The sequence below is a fragment of the Anastrepha obliqua genome, chromosome 3 (genome assembly GCF_027943255.1).
Source record: "Anastrepha obliqua isolate idAnaObli1 chromosome 3, idAnaObli1_1.0, whole genome shotgun sequence".
NCBI lineage: Eukaryota > Metazoa > Arthropoda > Insecta > Diptera > Tephritidae > Anastrepha > Anastrepha obliqua.
The window spans coordinates 64921576-64938558 of NC_072894.1; the positions used below are offsets into that span (position 1 = coordinate 64921576).

The following is a 16983-nucleotide window of genomic DNA, read 5'->3' on the forward strand; positions in this document are numbered from 1 at the left end:
TTTTACTATGCCGGCCTAAGTATAAGTGAAGACATATTTTCACCTAATTGAGAGCTAGTGGTGATTTCTCCTTAATTATCTACCCACAGGTTTTTGAATGTTGAGCGATATATATGTATGTATGTACATACTCGTACCAGTTGCTTTAATTTAATTCAAGTCATCATTTCGTTGCAGCTCTTTTTATTTGATCTCTTATGAACGACTAGTCTCATGCAATAAATTTCATAGTTACTTAGAAAATACAATTGAACTAAAATTTAAAATCACAATACGTTTAAATTCTATTACTCATTTTCATATACTATACGTATGTTTGGAATTGTAGGCCATATCAACCTAATTAAAACTTAAGTTGCTGGCTCTGGACCCACGGGCAAATGTGCACCTTGTGGCTGAAAGCCATGCTCATCGGCTACATAATTCAGAGTATACTGCACGCCATCTGGCCCTGTCCAACTGACTGTGCCCTCGACCGATATCGAACCGGCATTTTTTACTGTGGCCATTTCCTTACGCGATACGCCATCACTGGTCTCAAAACTATTGCGTGTGTAGTGGGATGTGTGTGTGGATATGAGAGAGAGAGAGAGAGAGAGAGAGAGAGAGAGCGACAAAGAGAGAGGCATTGAATATTAAGGAGTTAGTAGTCATAGTGAAGTTATTAAAATCTAATATCTTATATACGTACGCAAAATTATAGCCATTGGCACCGACGTTATCATTGGAAAAGTTAACAATCTGCACATCGTCGTCACTGTGTGTTGTTTTTGTGGGCGTGGAATCTGGCACAGGGTTGGCGTTCGTCACGCACGCACCTATATAGAGTACTGCCACGAATACGAACAGTCGTGTCATTTTGCGCTAAGCTATTTCCGATAGCACACTGCTCGCCTCTAGCTGGCTTTGATTTATTGCTTCTGAATGAAGTTGGTCGCTTAAGTCTTTTGTTTGCTAGCTGCTACTGTTGTGCGTTCGTTACTATTGCGTTGCCGCTATATTAACTTTTGCTCACTTTAACTGGCCTGTCTGCCGGCCTCTCTACCAGTACACGAAATCAGTGCAAACGTTTTTTCGGAACTGTTCAAAGCCGACAACTGCGCATCAAAATACGCTGTGCTATAGCTTTATATACTACTAAAAGGAAATACACAAACAATAAAATCCATCCATAAAACGTGCGACTCGTCGTCAAAGAAGAAAGAAGTTTTCTAATTATTTTTCCCAAAATAGCTGCAAATGAAATACATGAACAATAAAATATGCCAATAAGAGCAACGACACAACAAAAACAGCAATAACATGAAACAACAAATTAACGAACGAATAAATAACATACAATGGTATCGACTCACACACAAATGGAGCTAATATATTTCAAAATGTTAGAATAGCCTCAATTGAAATAAAGATCGACACTAATTTAGCAGCGAATAAGAAACGGTTATGTTAAAGTCGATCAAAAACAAATCACATACGTATTAACGATAATGCTCAGCTAAAAGTCAAGCACCATAAATTTGAAGCCGCCACAGAGTTAGTGGGCTAGTTGTTGGTTCTGTTTAGGCACTGGTCGTGGTTGGTGCTGTTACTTTGGCTGTCTGATGCCCCGAGTTACTGCTGTGACAGCAGTATGCTTTTTGTGTTGTTTTATGGTGTGTAGGTTGACTAAATCGCGTTCTGTTAGTCGTTGTGGCGGCTGGTACGCGAATGCATTGGACTCACCAAACGCGAGGCAATAAAAAAGTCACCGAGGACTACCGCAAACTAAATGACTCGACAACAAGAGCAGAAAGCGGTGACGAAAATGAAAGCTGAAGGTAAATATTAAAAAGTGCTAGTTCTGATATATATAAATGAGGATATATAGTATATAATATATATATATAAATTTTTTGCTTTTGTTATGTTTGTTTTGCTATGTAGTCGGTCTGAAAACTGCATTCACCAGATTGGTGTTTATTGCAAAATACTTAAATATATATTTGATGTTATAGGTACATACAAACATGATAAGTCCAGTTTTGGCAATCTGTGGGTTTTTCACGCATGTACATCATAAATTTAAAATTAATTTTTTATTTGATTCAAGATAGAAAGCTCTCACAGTAAGAAACTCAGTCAAAAGATCTGTTCGCAGACGCTTTTTGGTCACAGCAAAATTCTGGATTTAAACGGAAGGTCAGACTACCTGATTTCACGAGTTAAATTTCGCAAAACGCCTAGCACCATTAACTAGCAAAATGGATGGCAGAAAAGCCTGGAATTGAAATACTAGTCATAAAATTCCTTAACAGATGTGTCCAAAATTATGGAAGGAGTAGAAGCGGCTGTATTTTGTCCGCAAATTGATCTGAAACAGTCTTCCAAACTCCCAAATTATTGTAGTATATATGAAGCTGAAATCTATGCCGCAACAAAAGCAGCTTAACTATCTTTGGAAAAAATTCCTCTTAATACTGGGACACATATTTTCATTGACGGTCATGCGGCTTTTAAAGTAATCGTGGCTTCTTTCACTAACTCGAAATGTGCTCAACAATTCAGATCCAAAATAAAAGAAGTCTCCCATCACTCCCACTTCTGAAAACGGAACTAAATGAGGCACTAGCGCTGAAAACGCAGTCGGTTTGGGAACATTCAACCTTTAAGGACTTGGAGTACCAAAACTACATACTTTATTTTATCACTATCTAGGAGACACTGCAAACTATTGGTTGGAGTACTGATGGGACACTGTCTCACCTCATATCATGCAGCCGAAATGTCCAGAGTGGTGCGTGTAGGACTCGACAAATGTGTCTGGGATCAACATATTTTTTATCCTTGAAGGATATTGCTGACAAAAGGCTGAACGGTTTTTTACAGCTCGGGAAGGCGTGCATTATAAATTATATGAAATCATGTCTTCCACTCCAAATGCGTGGCCCTGGCAACACAATGGACTCTAGAAGTCTAAGTGAGATCTTTTCACACATCAGCCCGCACTACCAAACCCAACCTAGCTACTCTATGTTTTTAATAGAAATATTTTTGACAAAGACAAAATTTATTTCATCGTACGCCATAAGCATTCTGTAGGTAGTTCTTGACAAAGTAAGGTTCGTGGAAATTAGATACCTGATACATTTTGCCATTTCTTTCAAGAATCTCCTGAAGCCAAAGTGGTTAGTTTCTAACTCAACATAGAAATTTAATGTAATAATCAAAACTTGTAAATCGCTGTCTTATACCCGTTTAATTCCTATGCATAATGAAATACGAATTTCCATTACGAATTTTCATTCATGGTGATTTCCAAAAGACCAGAAACTTTCTAGTGCAATACTACTTTTCGGTAGGGATGCCAATCTCGCGATCCCGATACTTTATTTGCAATATTTGATGATTTCTCATGAAACATATGACATGGAAATGGAAAATTCTTTTTTATAGCAACATATGTATATGTACATATGCATATCTCTGTTGTAAAAACTTACATGCAATAAAAAAGTTCCAGGATTAAGATATATATTGACCACCAAATGCACTCGTTTACTCTTTAATTTTTTTTGCTCGAGTTTTTTTTCAACATACTGTAAGTTATTTTATGAGATATGTACACGAAAAAGTATTATTAAATACGCATAATTTGGTTTTCGCCTTTTATTTTGCTACTAATGAAATATTTTTCTCTTTATACATATACAAATGGGTATCGAAACTGATTCACTTATTATTTATTATATGGTAGGGAGGCTGCTGAAACAATATTTATGTAATTTTTTTTCGAGTTAAGTGGTTGACAAATCCTAACTATCTGAGACTTGAACGTCGCCGTAACCCAATTGGTTGGTGCGTGACCACCATTCGAAATCTTTAGTACGGCCGTCCCTCGGCGGGCTCCTTCTTATAAGAAACTATCTTTCCTCCTGTTCGGAAGCGGCATCATAAAACGTTTTTATTCTTTTTTTCAAAGAGGAAGCATCGAACGCTTAACTCCGTATATGTGGGACTTTCTCCTGAACTATACCTCCTACCGCCAAAGTACCGACCGCTCCGGTACTAGCGTTAGATGAGAGCCATGTCGCTGTCCGGACCATAGAAAGGTAAGTTTCTAAGTTTCTTGTTTTCTTGGCGTTTGCGTCGACGTCTTGCCTACCCACTGTATCCAAACTGCTGCATCACTTCAGCGGTCACATGTTATCCCTCGTTCCAAGCGTTGTTGTTCTTCAGCATCAGTGGCATCAGATACTCCTCTAGAATCTTCTTCAAGTTCGCACCGCTCGCATTATGGATTCACTTGATGCTCCAAACGGTGAAGGTATGTTTCAAAAAATCTATGACTACTTAAGTAAGGTAGTAATATACTTCCCCATATATTATTTCTAGCCATTTTTCCACTCTGGGAATGAGGCGGTAGGTCAATCTGGTAAACTATGGCATGGTACCTATCACTGTGTTATATATATATTTATATAATTGGTGCGTACACCGTGTTTGGATGTTTGGCCGAGCTCTTCCTCCTATTTGTGGTGAGTGTCTTGATGTTGTTTCACAAATGGAGGGACCTACAGTTTTAAGCCGACTCCGAGCGCCAGGTATTTCTCATGAGGAGCTTTATCATTGCAGAAATACACTCGGAGGTTTGCCATTGCCTGTCTAGGGGCGACCGCTATTAGAAAAATCGTTTTGTTTGTTTTGATCATTCACCGATATTCGAACCTACATACTCTCTGAATTCCGAATGTAGTCACGCACCAACCCATTCAACTACGGCGGCCGCCTAACTGGGTTACGCTGCGCTATTTTACTACTTTTATGTGCATTGGTTTATTTTGCGCCTTATGACTGTAGCTGCACGCAACTTCTGCGCTACGAGGTGAAGTAGACATAGGCTACCTATGATGAGTGCCGCGTCTTCCGAGACCATTCTGAAGACAGAGCAGATTCTAAGCGCGCACACGCGATACGTAGAATTTATGATTCACGCAAATGCAGTATGTTTAAGTGCACCACGCCAAATAGTCGCGCCATAGAGTAAGATAAAACTCCATTTGTGGAACACTAGAAATAGGAGGAAGAGTTCGGCCAAAACTCAGTAAAAGGTGTAGTTTTCATATAGAAGCCCCGGACTATTATCGGGGTACCGAAAATCGCGCCATTGTAAAAATCGGAAACACTTACTTCTCTACTATGCACATACCTGTCAGGTAAATGAGCCAACTGTTGCATTTACAAAAGCATTTTGACTTTGGCATCTCTACAAACGAACACACAGGGTTTCAAAGCATCTGATTTAGTGGATGTGTGCTCAAAACTTAATAATTATACATACATACATACGTAATCACGATTTTTTACTCTTCGCCGCATACATCAATTTCCATGATGCAACACTATATTTACTGTCGTACCAATTATTTCCGCTCGGCATACTGACACACATTTGTCCGTCATAATGATTCATTAGAAAAAGTGATTAGATTGTTTATCTTTATTGTTTGAAGCTTTTTTGAATTGAATTTCAAAGCACCAAGGAATAGTTTATTTATGTATTTGAATACAAAATTCTATGCCTAGGCGACTATTAAAGTTAAACAACTGTTTTCATAACTGAAAGCCAAGGAAAATATTGTTTTGACTTTATTTGGCAATAATAGGATTTTATGCTTTAATGTTGGAAAAAAATGTAAATTTTCAGATGTGTCAGAAACGCAAATGTATCTTTGTATATAAAGTACTCTACTTGCCAAAAATAACAAAATGAATTTGCATATTAATCGAAAATAGAAATTTAAATATGAAATATATGTACATATAAATACAAGTAGATACATATATACAGGGTTATCTAATACAGACGTATGGTCAAATAAGAATTTCTTTTAGAAAAATATGTCTTTCTAATAAAAACAAGGCACACAACATTTTGAATTGTTAAATAATGCTCTACTTATATGAAAACAGTGGAGTTTTTCGCTCGGAATTTCTATTTACAATTATATGATTATACTTTCGTGTCATTATAAGTTCGGAAAGTTCGGATAAGCATCATTTGGGGTAATGAAATGTAGAGATGGAGTGGATATATATATACTATATACAGGGGGCGTCTTCTTTTACGACGGTATAAAAACATTGAATAACTTTGAAAAAAAAAAAATGATTTGTATAAGTGGGGTATTTTTATTTGGTTTGGTTATTTACAATTTATTAAAAATATTTTTTGAATACAATATCAATCAGGTGACCACCTTTATTAGCAATCACAAACTGTGATCTTTTTTCTGCGTTTGTCATCACCTTGTCAAGCATTTCGGGTTTTATAGCGTCGATTTCGGTTGTTTCGGTATAAAGCGATCCATGGTTGAAATTGTGCTGAATTGACGTATCGAAAACATGTTTGTTGAAGTCGATCGATTGGTAAATGACAAAGTTATTCAGGGTTCCTAAACCCCCCTACCCTTGAGGGAACCAAACTGTCAAGAAGAGGCGAGCTACCTAGAACTAGTATTAGATATGAAGCTCTCGTTTGCATATACATGCAAAAGAATTGTGGGGCAAAATGAGGCCTAACCCCAAAAATAGTACACTGGCTCAGCAGTGGTAAAGCCTATCATGACATACGGTGGTGGTATTCAAAGGGGTGCTAGTCTCTGCATAAGCGGGGCACTAAAGACTACGCCCTACAGCAAACAGCTGGAATCTTCTAACTTAGCCACTAACAGAAGATGTCACGCAAGAATACTAGACGAATACCATTTCCTACATTAAACGACAGACTTTTGTAGCTCAGTAGAGTTGCATTTAAACACATCCTTTACCACAACTTTCCCAACGAGAGAAGATTGGGACAATGGGGTAATGGACAATAGAAGTGAAATCAGCATCTTTACTGATGGTTCCAAGCTAAATAATCAAGTAGGTGGAGGCCTTCATTCTGAAGGAATGAATGCCAACATCTCATTCCGGTTACCGGATCACTGCAGTGTATTTCAAGCTGAAATATTGGCTATCAGGGAAGGCCTGAAGAGATATAATTATATATTCAGATAGTAATCGGCCCTAAAAGCTTTAAAATCGCCTAGTATTAACTCGAAGACAGTAAAAGACGTCAGTAAGCGACGTTTTGACAGAACTATCACAGTACTTTGTAATAAACCTGCTCTGGGTGCCGGGTCATCGAGACATAGAAGGCAACTACAAAGCAGATGAACTAGCGAGATTGGGTACCACATTACCGATCCAACCAGACAAAGCGAACATACCTATACATTTAGCAAATTGTAAGATGCTTATAGATAAACACACTATCAGTCCTGTCAACAGGCTATAGTCTCAGTCCCTGACCAGTGCAACTATTAGAATGACGTGGCCGGAATGGAACATGGGCCGCACAACCCGACTGTTGAAACTAAACAGGAAAAACATGAGAAATCTTCTCGGGGTCGCCCTATAACGACTATTGCAGAAGCTGTAACGACATCGAAGAAGAAGAGACTAGAAGAAGGTTCATTATTTTAGGAAGAAGTTCCCTGAATAACTTGGCAGAAGTAGCCAATATAAAAATAACAAGTCTTGTTAGATATATTAAAGCCACAGGTTGGGTCAATGAGGACAATACAGAGTGAGAGTGAGCCCCGGTGGTATCGCAATGGGCATATAGCAGGCCTAGGTGTGTCAACCGACAACCACTCTATTTACCTATTCAGCGTTTACATACCGACATAAAAGATGGCACACCCTGTATATATGTTCTGATATTTAGTTATCTCCATAGGTCAAAAAATACCAAAACAAAAAATGATACATTTTTGTTTTCTGATTAGTTAAATAAAAAACTATTCCTCTCAGCAACTAGTTATGAAGCCTGCATATAAATATATACATACATATTATACATACATATGTATTTCTATTTGTGGTTAGTGGCTACAATTGATTAAAAAAGAACTATTAACACTCCGTTGAACACCTTTTTTAAAACCTTCAATTGGGCACCCGGATTTGGCCAGACACCTATGTATTTCACGCATTTATATGGGAATATGTGGCAAAGGCGCCACTTTTTAATTAATTTTTAAGTATAGCAGGTATACTCGCATATTTTTAACTTCTTACCTTTTTCATTGATTTTGGCATGTATTGAGCTACCTAAAGAAGCTAAAATAATTCCTGAAAATATTTTGGTTTGTGAAAAAAATGATTTTTTTTCTTCATTTTGACTCATTTCGAAGAAGGTTGAAGAAAAAAAAGTTGATTATAATGAAATTCATGGTAAAACATGAAATAATATTTATTCATGGATTCGGTGGAAGGTAAGCAAAACATGTGTAAGAGATTTTTGAGTGCTGTTGACATACTGGATTCTTGTATACAATAAAAAAAATGAGTTTTACGGCGAAGATTTTCGTCTCCATGGAGACGCATGCGACAACCTCTCTTCCTTTTGAGTATATCGGCTCCGGTTGGTTGATGGATAACAATATTCCTATGGATAGTAATCGGTTTGTTGAAAAATGACTCCATAGCCAAATGAGTAGTGAATTGAGAAATACGATTTTCAATGTTCATTCACTAATCATCAAAAAATTTCGTCTCTGCAAAAAATTTTCTGAGCCCACCAACTTGCTTTCAAATACAATACACTATTAGACCTGTAATAAAATGAATATAGTAAAAGAAAACAATTTTGCAGGTTTGGCGTTCTGTACCTGCAACCCAAGTTTATTTTTTCCCCTTTTCCCCACCAAGTGTCGTCGACATTTTGGACATACGGATTTTAAGCTGTTTACACTTGACATGCTCCAGCGGACACGGTAGACATACCCATAAATATCAGGTATGACCATAGTCGAGGTACGTTTTTATAGGTAAGGGATATAATTGAATAGGAAAGAGAAAGAGGCATAGATCAATATTTTAATAAGAACAGCTTATTTAAAAGAAATTTATAAGATTTTATAAATATCTGTTACCTCGTTCCGAAGTAATAAATTTACGTAATTGTTTATATTCCAACACGTGCGATATTAATCAATTTTGTAGCGAACATTACCGCAGGTAAGCATTTCCGATTTCAATAAACCCTCGAAAACTTGTATGAAAAAAATGCAAATAAATAAATAACCAAAGCAAGAAGTTAAAAACAGTAAATGCAAAATATACAAGTAGATATGTACACGTTTTTATTTATCGTACAAAATTATTTGTATAGTCATATGTGTGCATCTTGCTATTTATATGGCGTTTGCATACCACAAAAATAATTAGTTAGCTCACCTTGATGCATCTGTAAGATGGCAATAAAAAAGTAAACAAGAAAAAATAGTAAAAAAACAAGATCCCAAGCATTTCCGAGCGCGACCAAGTCGTAGGGTAATTTGAATGATACACTCTCGATTTTTTGGGCAAATGCTTTTGTGCATACATAGTATACCTATACCTGTATGTACGTATGCATTCTTCATAGCTAACATACACATTAAACACAAAAAACTAAGTGCATATTTTCGAATTTTGATTCAGTACCTAATTTTCATTTTTTTTAAGAATATTCCAGTTGAATGGTAATAAGTATTTTGTCTTATGCCTAACTCTTTAAGTGTCACGTATACTGCCAGCTGGTGCAATTAAAGTTAGAGCAGTCACATTTAGGCATAATATATCTAACCTCATAAGCGATTATTTCGTGTGAACTATACTAAAACGGCCGCCATACCGAATGGTTTGGTGCGCGAATACATTTGGTAGGCTCCTGGCATGAAATCCCCATGAAAAATTTCGTCATGAAAACCATTTGATATTCAGAGCCAACATAAAAACTGTAGGTCCCTCCACTTATAGAACAACATCAAGATGCACACCACAAATAGGATGCACACCCAATAAAAGGTGTTAGTGCATATTATTTTTATCATAATAAAAAACATGTATGAAAAATACTGAAAAGTTAGAATCTATATTTGTTAAAAAAAAATATAATTAACAATTAACAAATTAATAGGCTTTCAAAATTTTTTTTCTTACCACATTTGGTATTATATATTATTACTAGCAAACCCGGCCCGCTTCGCTGGGCAAATACACGGTGGATCCACGTTTTGGCATATATTTCGAGACCCTAGTCATCAATAAGTATGAAAATTACCCCATATTAAAGCACTTATCAACAGCTTTCATTTGATACCCATATTGTACATACACAACCAAAGGTTACCCGGGTCCACGTTTTGACCTATATCTCGAGACCCTAGTCACGGAACGGTATGAAAAATAGTCTATACTATAGAAATCATTAACAGCTTCCATTTGCTACCCATATTGTACATATACGTCCGAAGGTTACCCGGGTCCACGTTTTGACCTATATCTCGAGACCCTATCTACCAATAGGTATTCAAACTATACGGAAACCATCTTCAATACCTACTTAACAATGTGTGTAAGTTTGGTTTAATTCGGTTTAAAGGCATGGCGGGTCCACGTTTTGGCATATATTTCGAGACCCTAGTCATCAATAGGTATGGAAATTAACCCGTATTAAAGCACTTAACCACAGCTTTCATTTGATATCCATATTGTACAAACATATTCTAGGGTCCACGTTTTGGTCTCTATCTCGAGACCCTAGTCACGGAGCGGATGGAAATACTCTGAACTAAAGCATTCACCAACAGCTTCCATTTGATACCCATATTGTACATACACATCCCCAGGTTACCCGGGTCCACGTTTTGACCTATAGCTCGAGACCGTATCTACCAATAGGTATTCAAACTATACGGAAACCATCTTCAATACCTACTTAACAATGTGTGTAAGTTTGGTTTAATTCGGTTTAAAGACATGGCGGGTCCACGTTTTGGCATATATTTCGAGACCCTAGTCATCAATAGGTATGGAAATTAACCCGTATTAAAGCACTTAACCACAGCTTTCATTTGATATCCATATTGTACAAACATATTCTAGGGTCCACGTTTTGGTCTCTATCTCGAGACCCTAGTCACGGAGCGGATGGAAATACTCTGAACTAAAGCATTCACCAACAGCTTCCATTTGATACCCATATTGTACATACACAACCAAAGGTTACCCGGGTCCACGTTTTGACCATTTTCCCGGCAATTATTCGAATTTTTCTTACCTTTTAAACCTTCCCTAGACCTCCACGAATAATTCAAGACCAAGATAAGATAAATCCGTTCAGCCGTTCTCGAGTTTTAAGCGAATATAGGGACAGATTTTCACATTTATATATATAGATTTCGTCCCCTTAGTATTAAAATAGCCTATAAATTTTTTGATGTTTTGAGAAAATGAATTTCAAACTTTTTGTCGAAAGTAGCTCTCACTCAAATCTCGTTATGTCTGTAAATATTTATTATTTTTTGACTGACGTTTTGACCCACTTTGTGGAACTAGAATTTGACAAAATTTTGACCACATATAAAATCGACGATGGAGAAACCAAAAATTCAATAAAAAAATAATAGCCTATGAGCACATAGGCTATTGTTATACTAAGGGGACGATTTACTACTACACTACTATTCAACTTTTATTTAACTATAGTCATTTAAAAAAAGAAAAGAATATGAAATTAGACAGCTAAGTTTGGAAATGACTGTCAGGTTAGGTTAAATAGCTGCCTTTGCAAGGGACCCACTTGGACAAAAATTTAAAATTTGATCGTTGTGATAAGGGAAGGACTGCTAACATTTTGATGAAATCCGTATCAAGTTTCCAAGGATTTATAGGAATGTTCACGTTACTGAATGATATTTACTCTAGTTAGAAATTGCATTGGAGTGAAAAGGTTATACTATACATCTCTTATTTAAGACATTTAAATGCCTACCGGTAATTTTTATAATCAAGTCAGCACTATGCAGTTCATTTGCGAGAGATTTGTCTCCCGTCTATTGTTGTTAACTCTCTGGTTTATTGACATAATCAAAACTATACAAATATAGCTTAGAATTTGGTTATTTTATTTGTGTTATTTACTTAAAAATGAACTTACTTTTCCTTTAAAAAGAGTATGCAATAATAAAAATCAACACCAATTCTATTAGAATCAACTTTTAATGTTACCGCTCTGGACGGTATTACAATAGTATAGTAACCATATATGTATATATTTTTGAAATTCCTCTTTTAGATATTAATTCGAACTTTTTTAATCTGTTCTCTTACGTTACGGGAAAACGCTAGAATAGGTGTGCTGAGTTGTGTGCGGCTACGCTTTTCGTGCAATTCCATAGACACGGCAACCAATACATCTCAAAAAATTAATTAAGCTAGGGAACTGAAAGTTGACACTATTGCACAAATTTAGTATACACATACAATTACGGTGCTTATGGTGAAAAGTGCTCAGTATAGGAAATGTGGGCGTAGCATTTCCTATACCAATTGAAACTTTCATATGGCTTTTCTCTGGATAAAACTTTACAGTCAGAATTGGTATGAGGCGAATTGTCAGAACGGGCAATACTGGTGTAGTATAAATATGAAATATAAACACTGAATATTCAAATTCCTATCCTTAACTACATATAAAAAGTAACAGGTTGTTATGTAACACATGGGCAGAAAAGTCCGGAGCCTAACAAAGAAAACACTTTTTCTTCGATCCAAATTAACTTAATTCATCAACGTAATTTTGATTACGAGCAACACAATAATTCCTGCGCCGCTCTAACATTTCAATATCACTTGTGTAGAGCCATTTATCTTTTGCCTCAAGATAGGCCTCAATTTCAGCGATAACCTCTTCATTCGAGCGAAATTTCTTACCGGCGATCATTTTTTTTACATCCTTGAACGGTCAGTAATCTCTAGGAGCCAAATCTGGTGAACCCGGGATGTGATAAAAAAAAATGATTTTTTGAAGATTGGAAAAAACGTTGGTACAAGTGTATAATTTGTCATAGGGATTACTTTGAAGGGGACAAAATAGATATTAATAAATAAATAAATAACTTTTGAAAAAAACAAAATTCGCTATACTTTTTGAACACACTTCGTATAAGATTTACTATTGATGGTTTTCTTCTTCTCAAGATAGGCGATGAATATTACACCACGCACATCCACCAAATACCGAGGTCATAACTTTCCAGCCGACTGTTGTTCGTTCGGGTGCTTTGGACTAGGTTCACCAATTGCTGTCCACTCAGATGATGACCGTTTTGAATCCGGAGTGAGATGATGGATCGATTGTTCATTCATTGTCACATATCGATGCAAAAATTTCGGTTTATTTCCTCACTGCTCAGAATCATCAAGACGTCCTTGTTTTTGGTCAACAGCGACCAAACGGGGCACCCACTTTGAATAGAGCTTTCTCATAGCCAAATGCTCATGCAATATAAATCCAACACATTCTTTTGATACCTTTACGATGTCTGCTAACTCATGCAACTTCACTTTTCTATCATTCATAACGATTTTGTGGATTTTTTTTTATGTTTTCTGGTGTTACCGCCTCATTTGGTCGTCCAACGCGTTGTGCATCATTGATGTCTCTACGACCTCGTTTGAAGTCAGCAGACATCGTTTTATCGTTATGTCTGATGAATCAGAGTCATCGCAACACTTTTCAAGCCATTGCTTTGGGTGAACGGTATTTTTTCCCGTCAAGAGGCAGTGTAAAATTAAAATTCTGTTGGATCCATTGTTTTGAAAATAACAAAAGTAGCGTCACTCTTAGCCCGATAACTCACGAACTAATGAATAGAAAATCATGAAATTTTAACAGCTGTCTTTTTAAGGTCAGTACTAATTGAAAAAGAGGTGATTGCAATAAAACTACTGCCAGCGATGTGTTAGGCCCGGGACTTTTCAGGGCAAGTGTTATTCATTTCTAATATGAATTAGTATTGCGATAAGTGTTTTTCTTAATAAAAGCGTGAAAACACATTTGTTTGTAATTTTTTCAATTTGGTTGGCTTTTTTCTTAGATTTTTGCTAGCAATTTTTTTAATAAGTGGCAACCGTTTTCTGATTTGCTTTGCTTTGACTTAATATTGTTGTTTACAATTTTAACAACCGAGATGAAAATACCCCTCAAATAACAGAATGCGGATGGTTTTTGGTTTGGATTTCTTAGTTGTTGAGATCTACCGCAAACTGATATTCTCAGGATCATGCGCTCACTGCTGGAAACAGCAACAATTTTCTGGGTTACGAGGGCCAGATAAATACTGGGATAACCCTCGTTCCAAACTTCTTCCGAACATGTGTTTTTTATGGAATAAAATTCTCGACATCTTTTTAAAGGAAAACATTTTATGAAAAATTTAGGAGATTGAAGTTCTCTAACGTAAAAAGTTGAACACTTTATGTCAATTTCTTGAAATTTGTTAAAGTTTTGTGGATTTTTTACAAAGTTTGGAACTTTCATTGATAAAGTTTTTTTATACAGTGAACTATATTTGTGTAAAATATAAAGAAGATATAAGAGATATAGCGACTTATTTATGTGAACACAAGTGTATACAAAAATTTATATCGTAGGCTTATATATACATAGGCTTATATATACATAGGCAATAAAACCAACAAGTCTTTCTAACATTAACATAAATACATTTTTTAAATTAATATTTGTTTATTTCGATTTCCTCCTAATAATTCCAATTTTTGGTTTTAAATGAATTTTTCTTAAATGATAAATGATTTCAATCGATTAAAAGCCATTAGCTATTTGTGCGAACACTCGTTTACACCTCTGAAAATGGAGATGCGCTTACCTGTCCAATTAAGAGGTGTATAATAATGTACATACATGCACATTCAATATGTGTTTGCAATATTTTTTCGATAACGCCCCAAGCATTTTATTGCCCTCAGTGTTACCTTAGATGCAGTGCCGCTGACAGCTTCACCTGTGGAGCAATCATTTTCAAGGGCTCTAAATGGCGCCATACAAGCGTAGCTTATCTATTATTACCAGATGTTTTGAAGCGAAATTTTTTGTAACGTTATGAATGGCACTCGTACATACATGAGAAATTCAAGCTTAGCTACTTCTCGAATATATTAATTTTTTTCTAGAGATAAAGACATAAATTTATGCAAGCCCTGAAATCCAAGTGTGGCCCTTACTGTTGCCTACTAAGAATCGAGTATTATTGGGGCCAACTTGGGGTGGCTAACATGCTCTGGTCGTAAAAAACCGAGTTCCTGCCCTTGAATGCACACGAAGTTGCCCCGCACAATAGGACTGCCTGCAACTATTAATTTAAATTGCATACATGGACAATGAAGTGACAAGAAGATAATTTCCATAGAAAAGAAGCAGTCCATAAGTAAATAGGCCATATTTTACGACAAATGATTTGTGTGCAACTACCCGTCCCAGATTCAGTTTGCGCTACAATATTCGTTGTACATGTGATGCCCAAGTGAAGATTTTATTCGTTCATGAGTGTGAAAGTTCCGGGCATGATTGGGATACGGTGGTGCCAAACGTCATAGCAAAGTTTTAGGTGATAACATCCAGAGCATCACTGAACTAGCTGTTAGACGTTTAGCTCGTCGTAGTGTTTCAAAAGTATTTTTAGATAATGTTATCCATGCTACAATTATCAATATACATATCAAAAGGACGACAGTTACAGTGATGGATGTTGTGTACGCTCCACAGATGCATGGTCGTACTTTAAACTGTTTCGCTGACTAATAATTTCTTGCGTACAGAAAACATAATCTGCTTGAGTTCGTGCACAAAAAAGCGGCTATCCTTGGACTATTGCGCATTAAATATTCAGGCGGGATCTTAGACTTCGCACGTTGAAAATTCAAAGTGAGCAAGTACTTAAGCCTAATGATTGCAATTTGAGGAAATATTTTTGCGAGATAATGTTGGAGCGATTTCGTACGTTTAACACTATATTTTCGAAGTCCATTTCAATTAAATGGAGGACTAAAAAAGCAAAATTGCCGTTATTGGCCACCTAAAGACAGCACCCACTATTAAAGCACCAACTGCCACTTAACTGTTCCAAAGTGACGCTTTGGTGCGCATTGCTTAATAGAGGAACAATTGGATCATATTTGTGAAGTACAAGCAAAATTCTGTGAACAATGTTTCTTATAGACGTATGCTGATCGATTATTTTCTTAGAGAACATCCATCCTTCAATACGCACACATGGTTTCAGGAAGATGATACCATTCAGCGTACGGCCAGATAGGCCATGACGATGCTACGTGACTTATTCCCTAACAAAATGATAGGCTATCTCAGCTCTAAAAGTAAATATCGTTCGCGAGGATAATGCCATCCCGTCATGAATTCTCAAGGGAGAGACACGGAGTGCAGAGGCCATATTCCAATACTGTATCCGACGTAGCGAACAACCTTTTAAGGAAATAATTAAAAAAAATTGAAATCCGCATTTGTCTTCTTTGTAATATTAAATTTATTTCTATTTAATTTTTTTTTATCTTTAACAATTCTTTTTTAATTTAGCTTTTACTTCCTGATTCCCCGCATCACACTGCAGCGGGAGGAATGAAGAGGCACAACATTACTGAACGAATACGGAATTATCAGATAAAATAAATCAAGGCAATGAAGAATATTCATTAACTTTACGAGGATTTGACAACCAATTTGTAACAGGGCTTATTACTAGTCAAATCTAATAACCGAATAGAATTGGTTTTACCTTAAATAAAGTGAGGTCGCAGAAATTAAGTGGATTGCTTCCTTCCTTAAAATTAATCTATCTCATCTATTTACCAAAGGTTATTTCTCCTTCACTTAATAAAAATTATGTGGCAATACTCAACTCCGCCAACCATATAGTATTTTATTGTCATAGCCATTAATGTCCAAACACCATAATTCAATCACAAATTTATATTGAGTGTTTTCATGAGCGTTAAAACTATTTGACACTTCACACTAAAGCGCCAAGGTAATTCATAAACGAGCGGAGCACCTACATAAATGTTTGCATAAAACTCACCGCACATTTT

General features: G+C 36.3%; 1 protein-coding gene across 1 annotated transcript; it reads right to left on the bottom strand.

Moving 5' to 3' along the window:
* Window positions 1–259: 259 nt before the first annotated feature.
* On the bottom strand, window positions 260–1081 carry LOC129242459 (endocuticle structural glycoprotein SgAbd-5-like). Its single transcript, XM_054879104.1, has 2 exons — window positions 692–1081; window positions 260–543 (listed from the first exon to the last, which is right to left on the bottom strand). The coding sequence occupies exons 1-2, from the start codon at window positions 856–858 to the stop codon at window positions 351–353; spliced, it is 360 nt and encodes a 119-aa protein (XP_054735079.1). The 5' UTR covers window positions 859–1081; the 3' UTR covers window positions 260–350.
* Between the last annotated feature and the right edge of the window lie 15902 nt (window positions 1082–16983).

Bases quoted from the DNA above. Each gene is read 5' to 3' on its own strand.
- LOC129242459 (XM_054879104.1), bottom strand. From the start codon at position 858: ATGACACGACTGTTCGTATTCGTGGCAGTACTCTATATAGGTGCGTGC. The intron at 544-691 runs GTACGTATATAA...CACACGCAATAG, and splicing joins GCCAATGGCTATAATTTTGC to TTTTGAGACCAGTGATGGCG.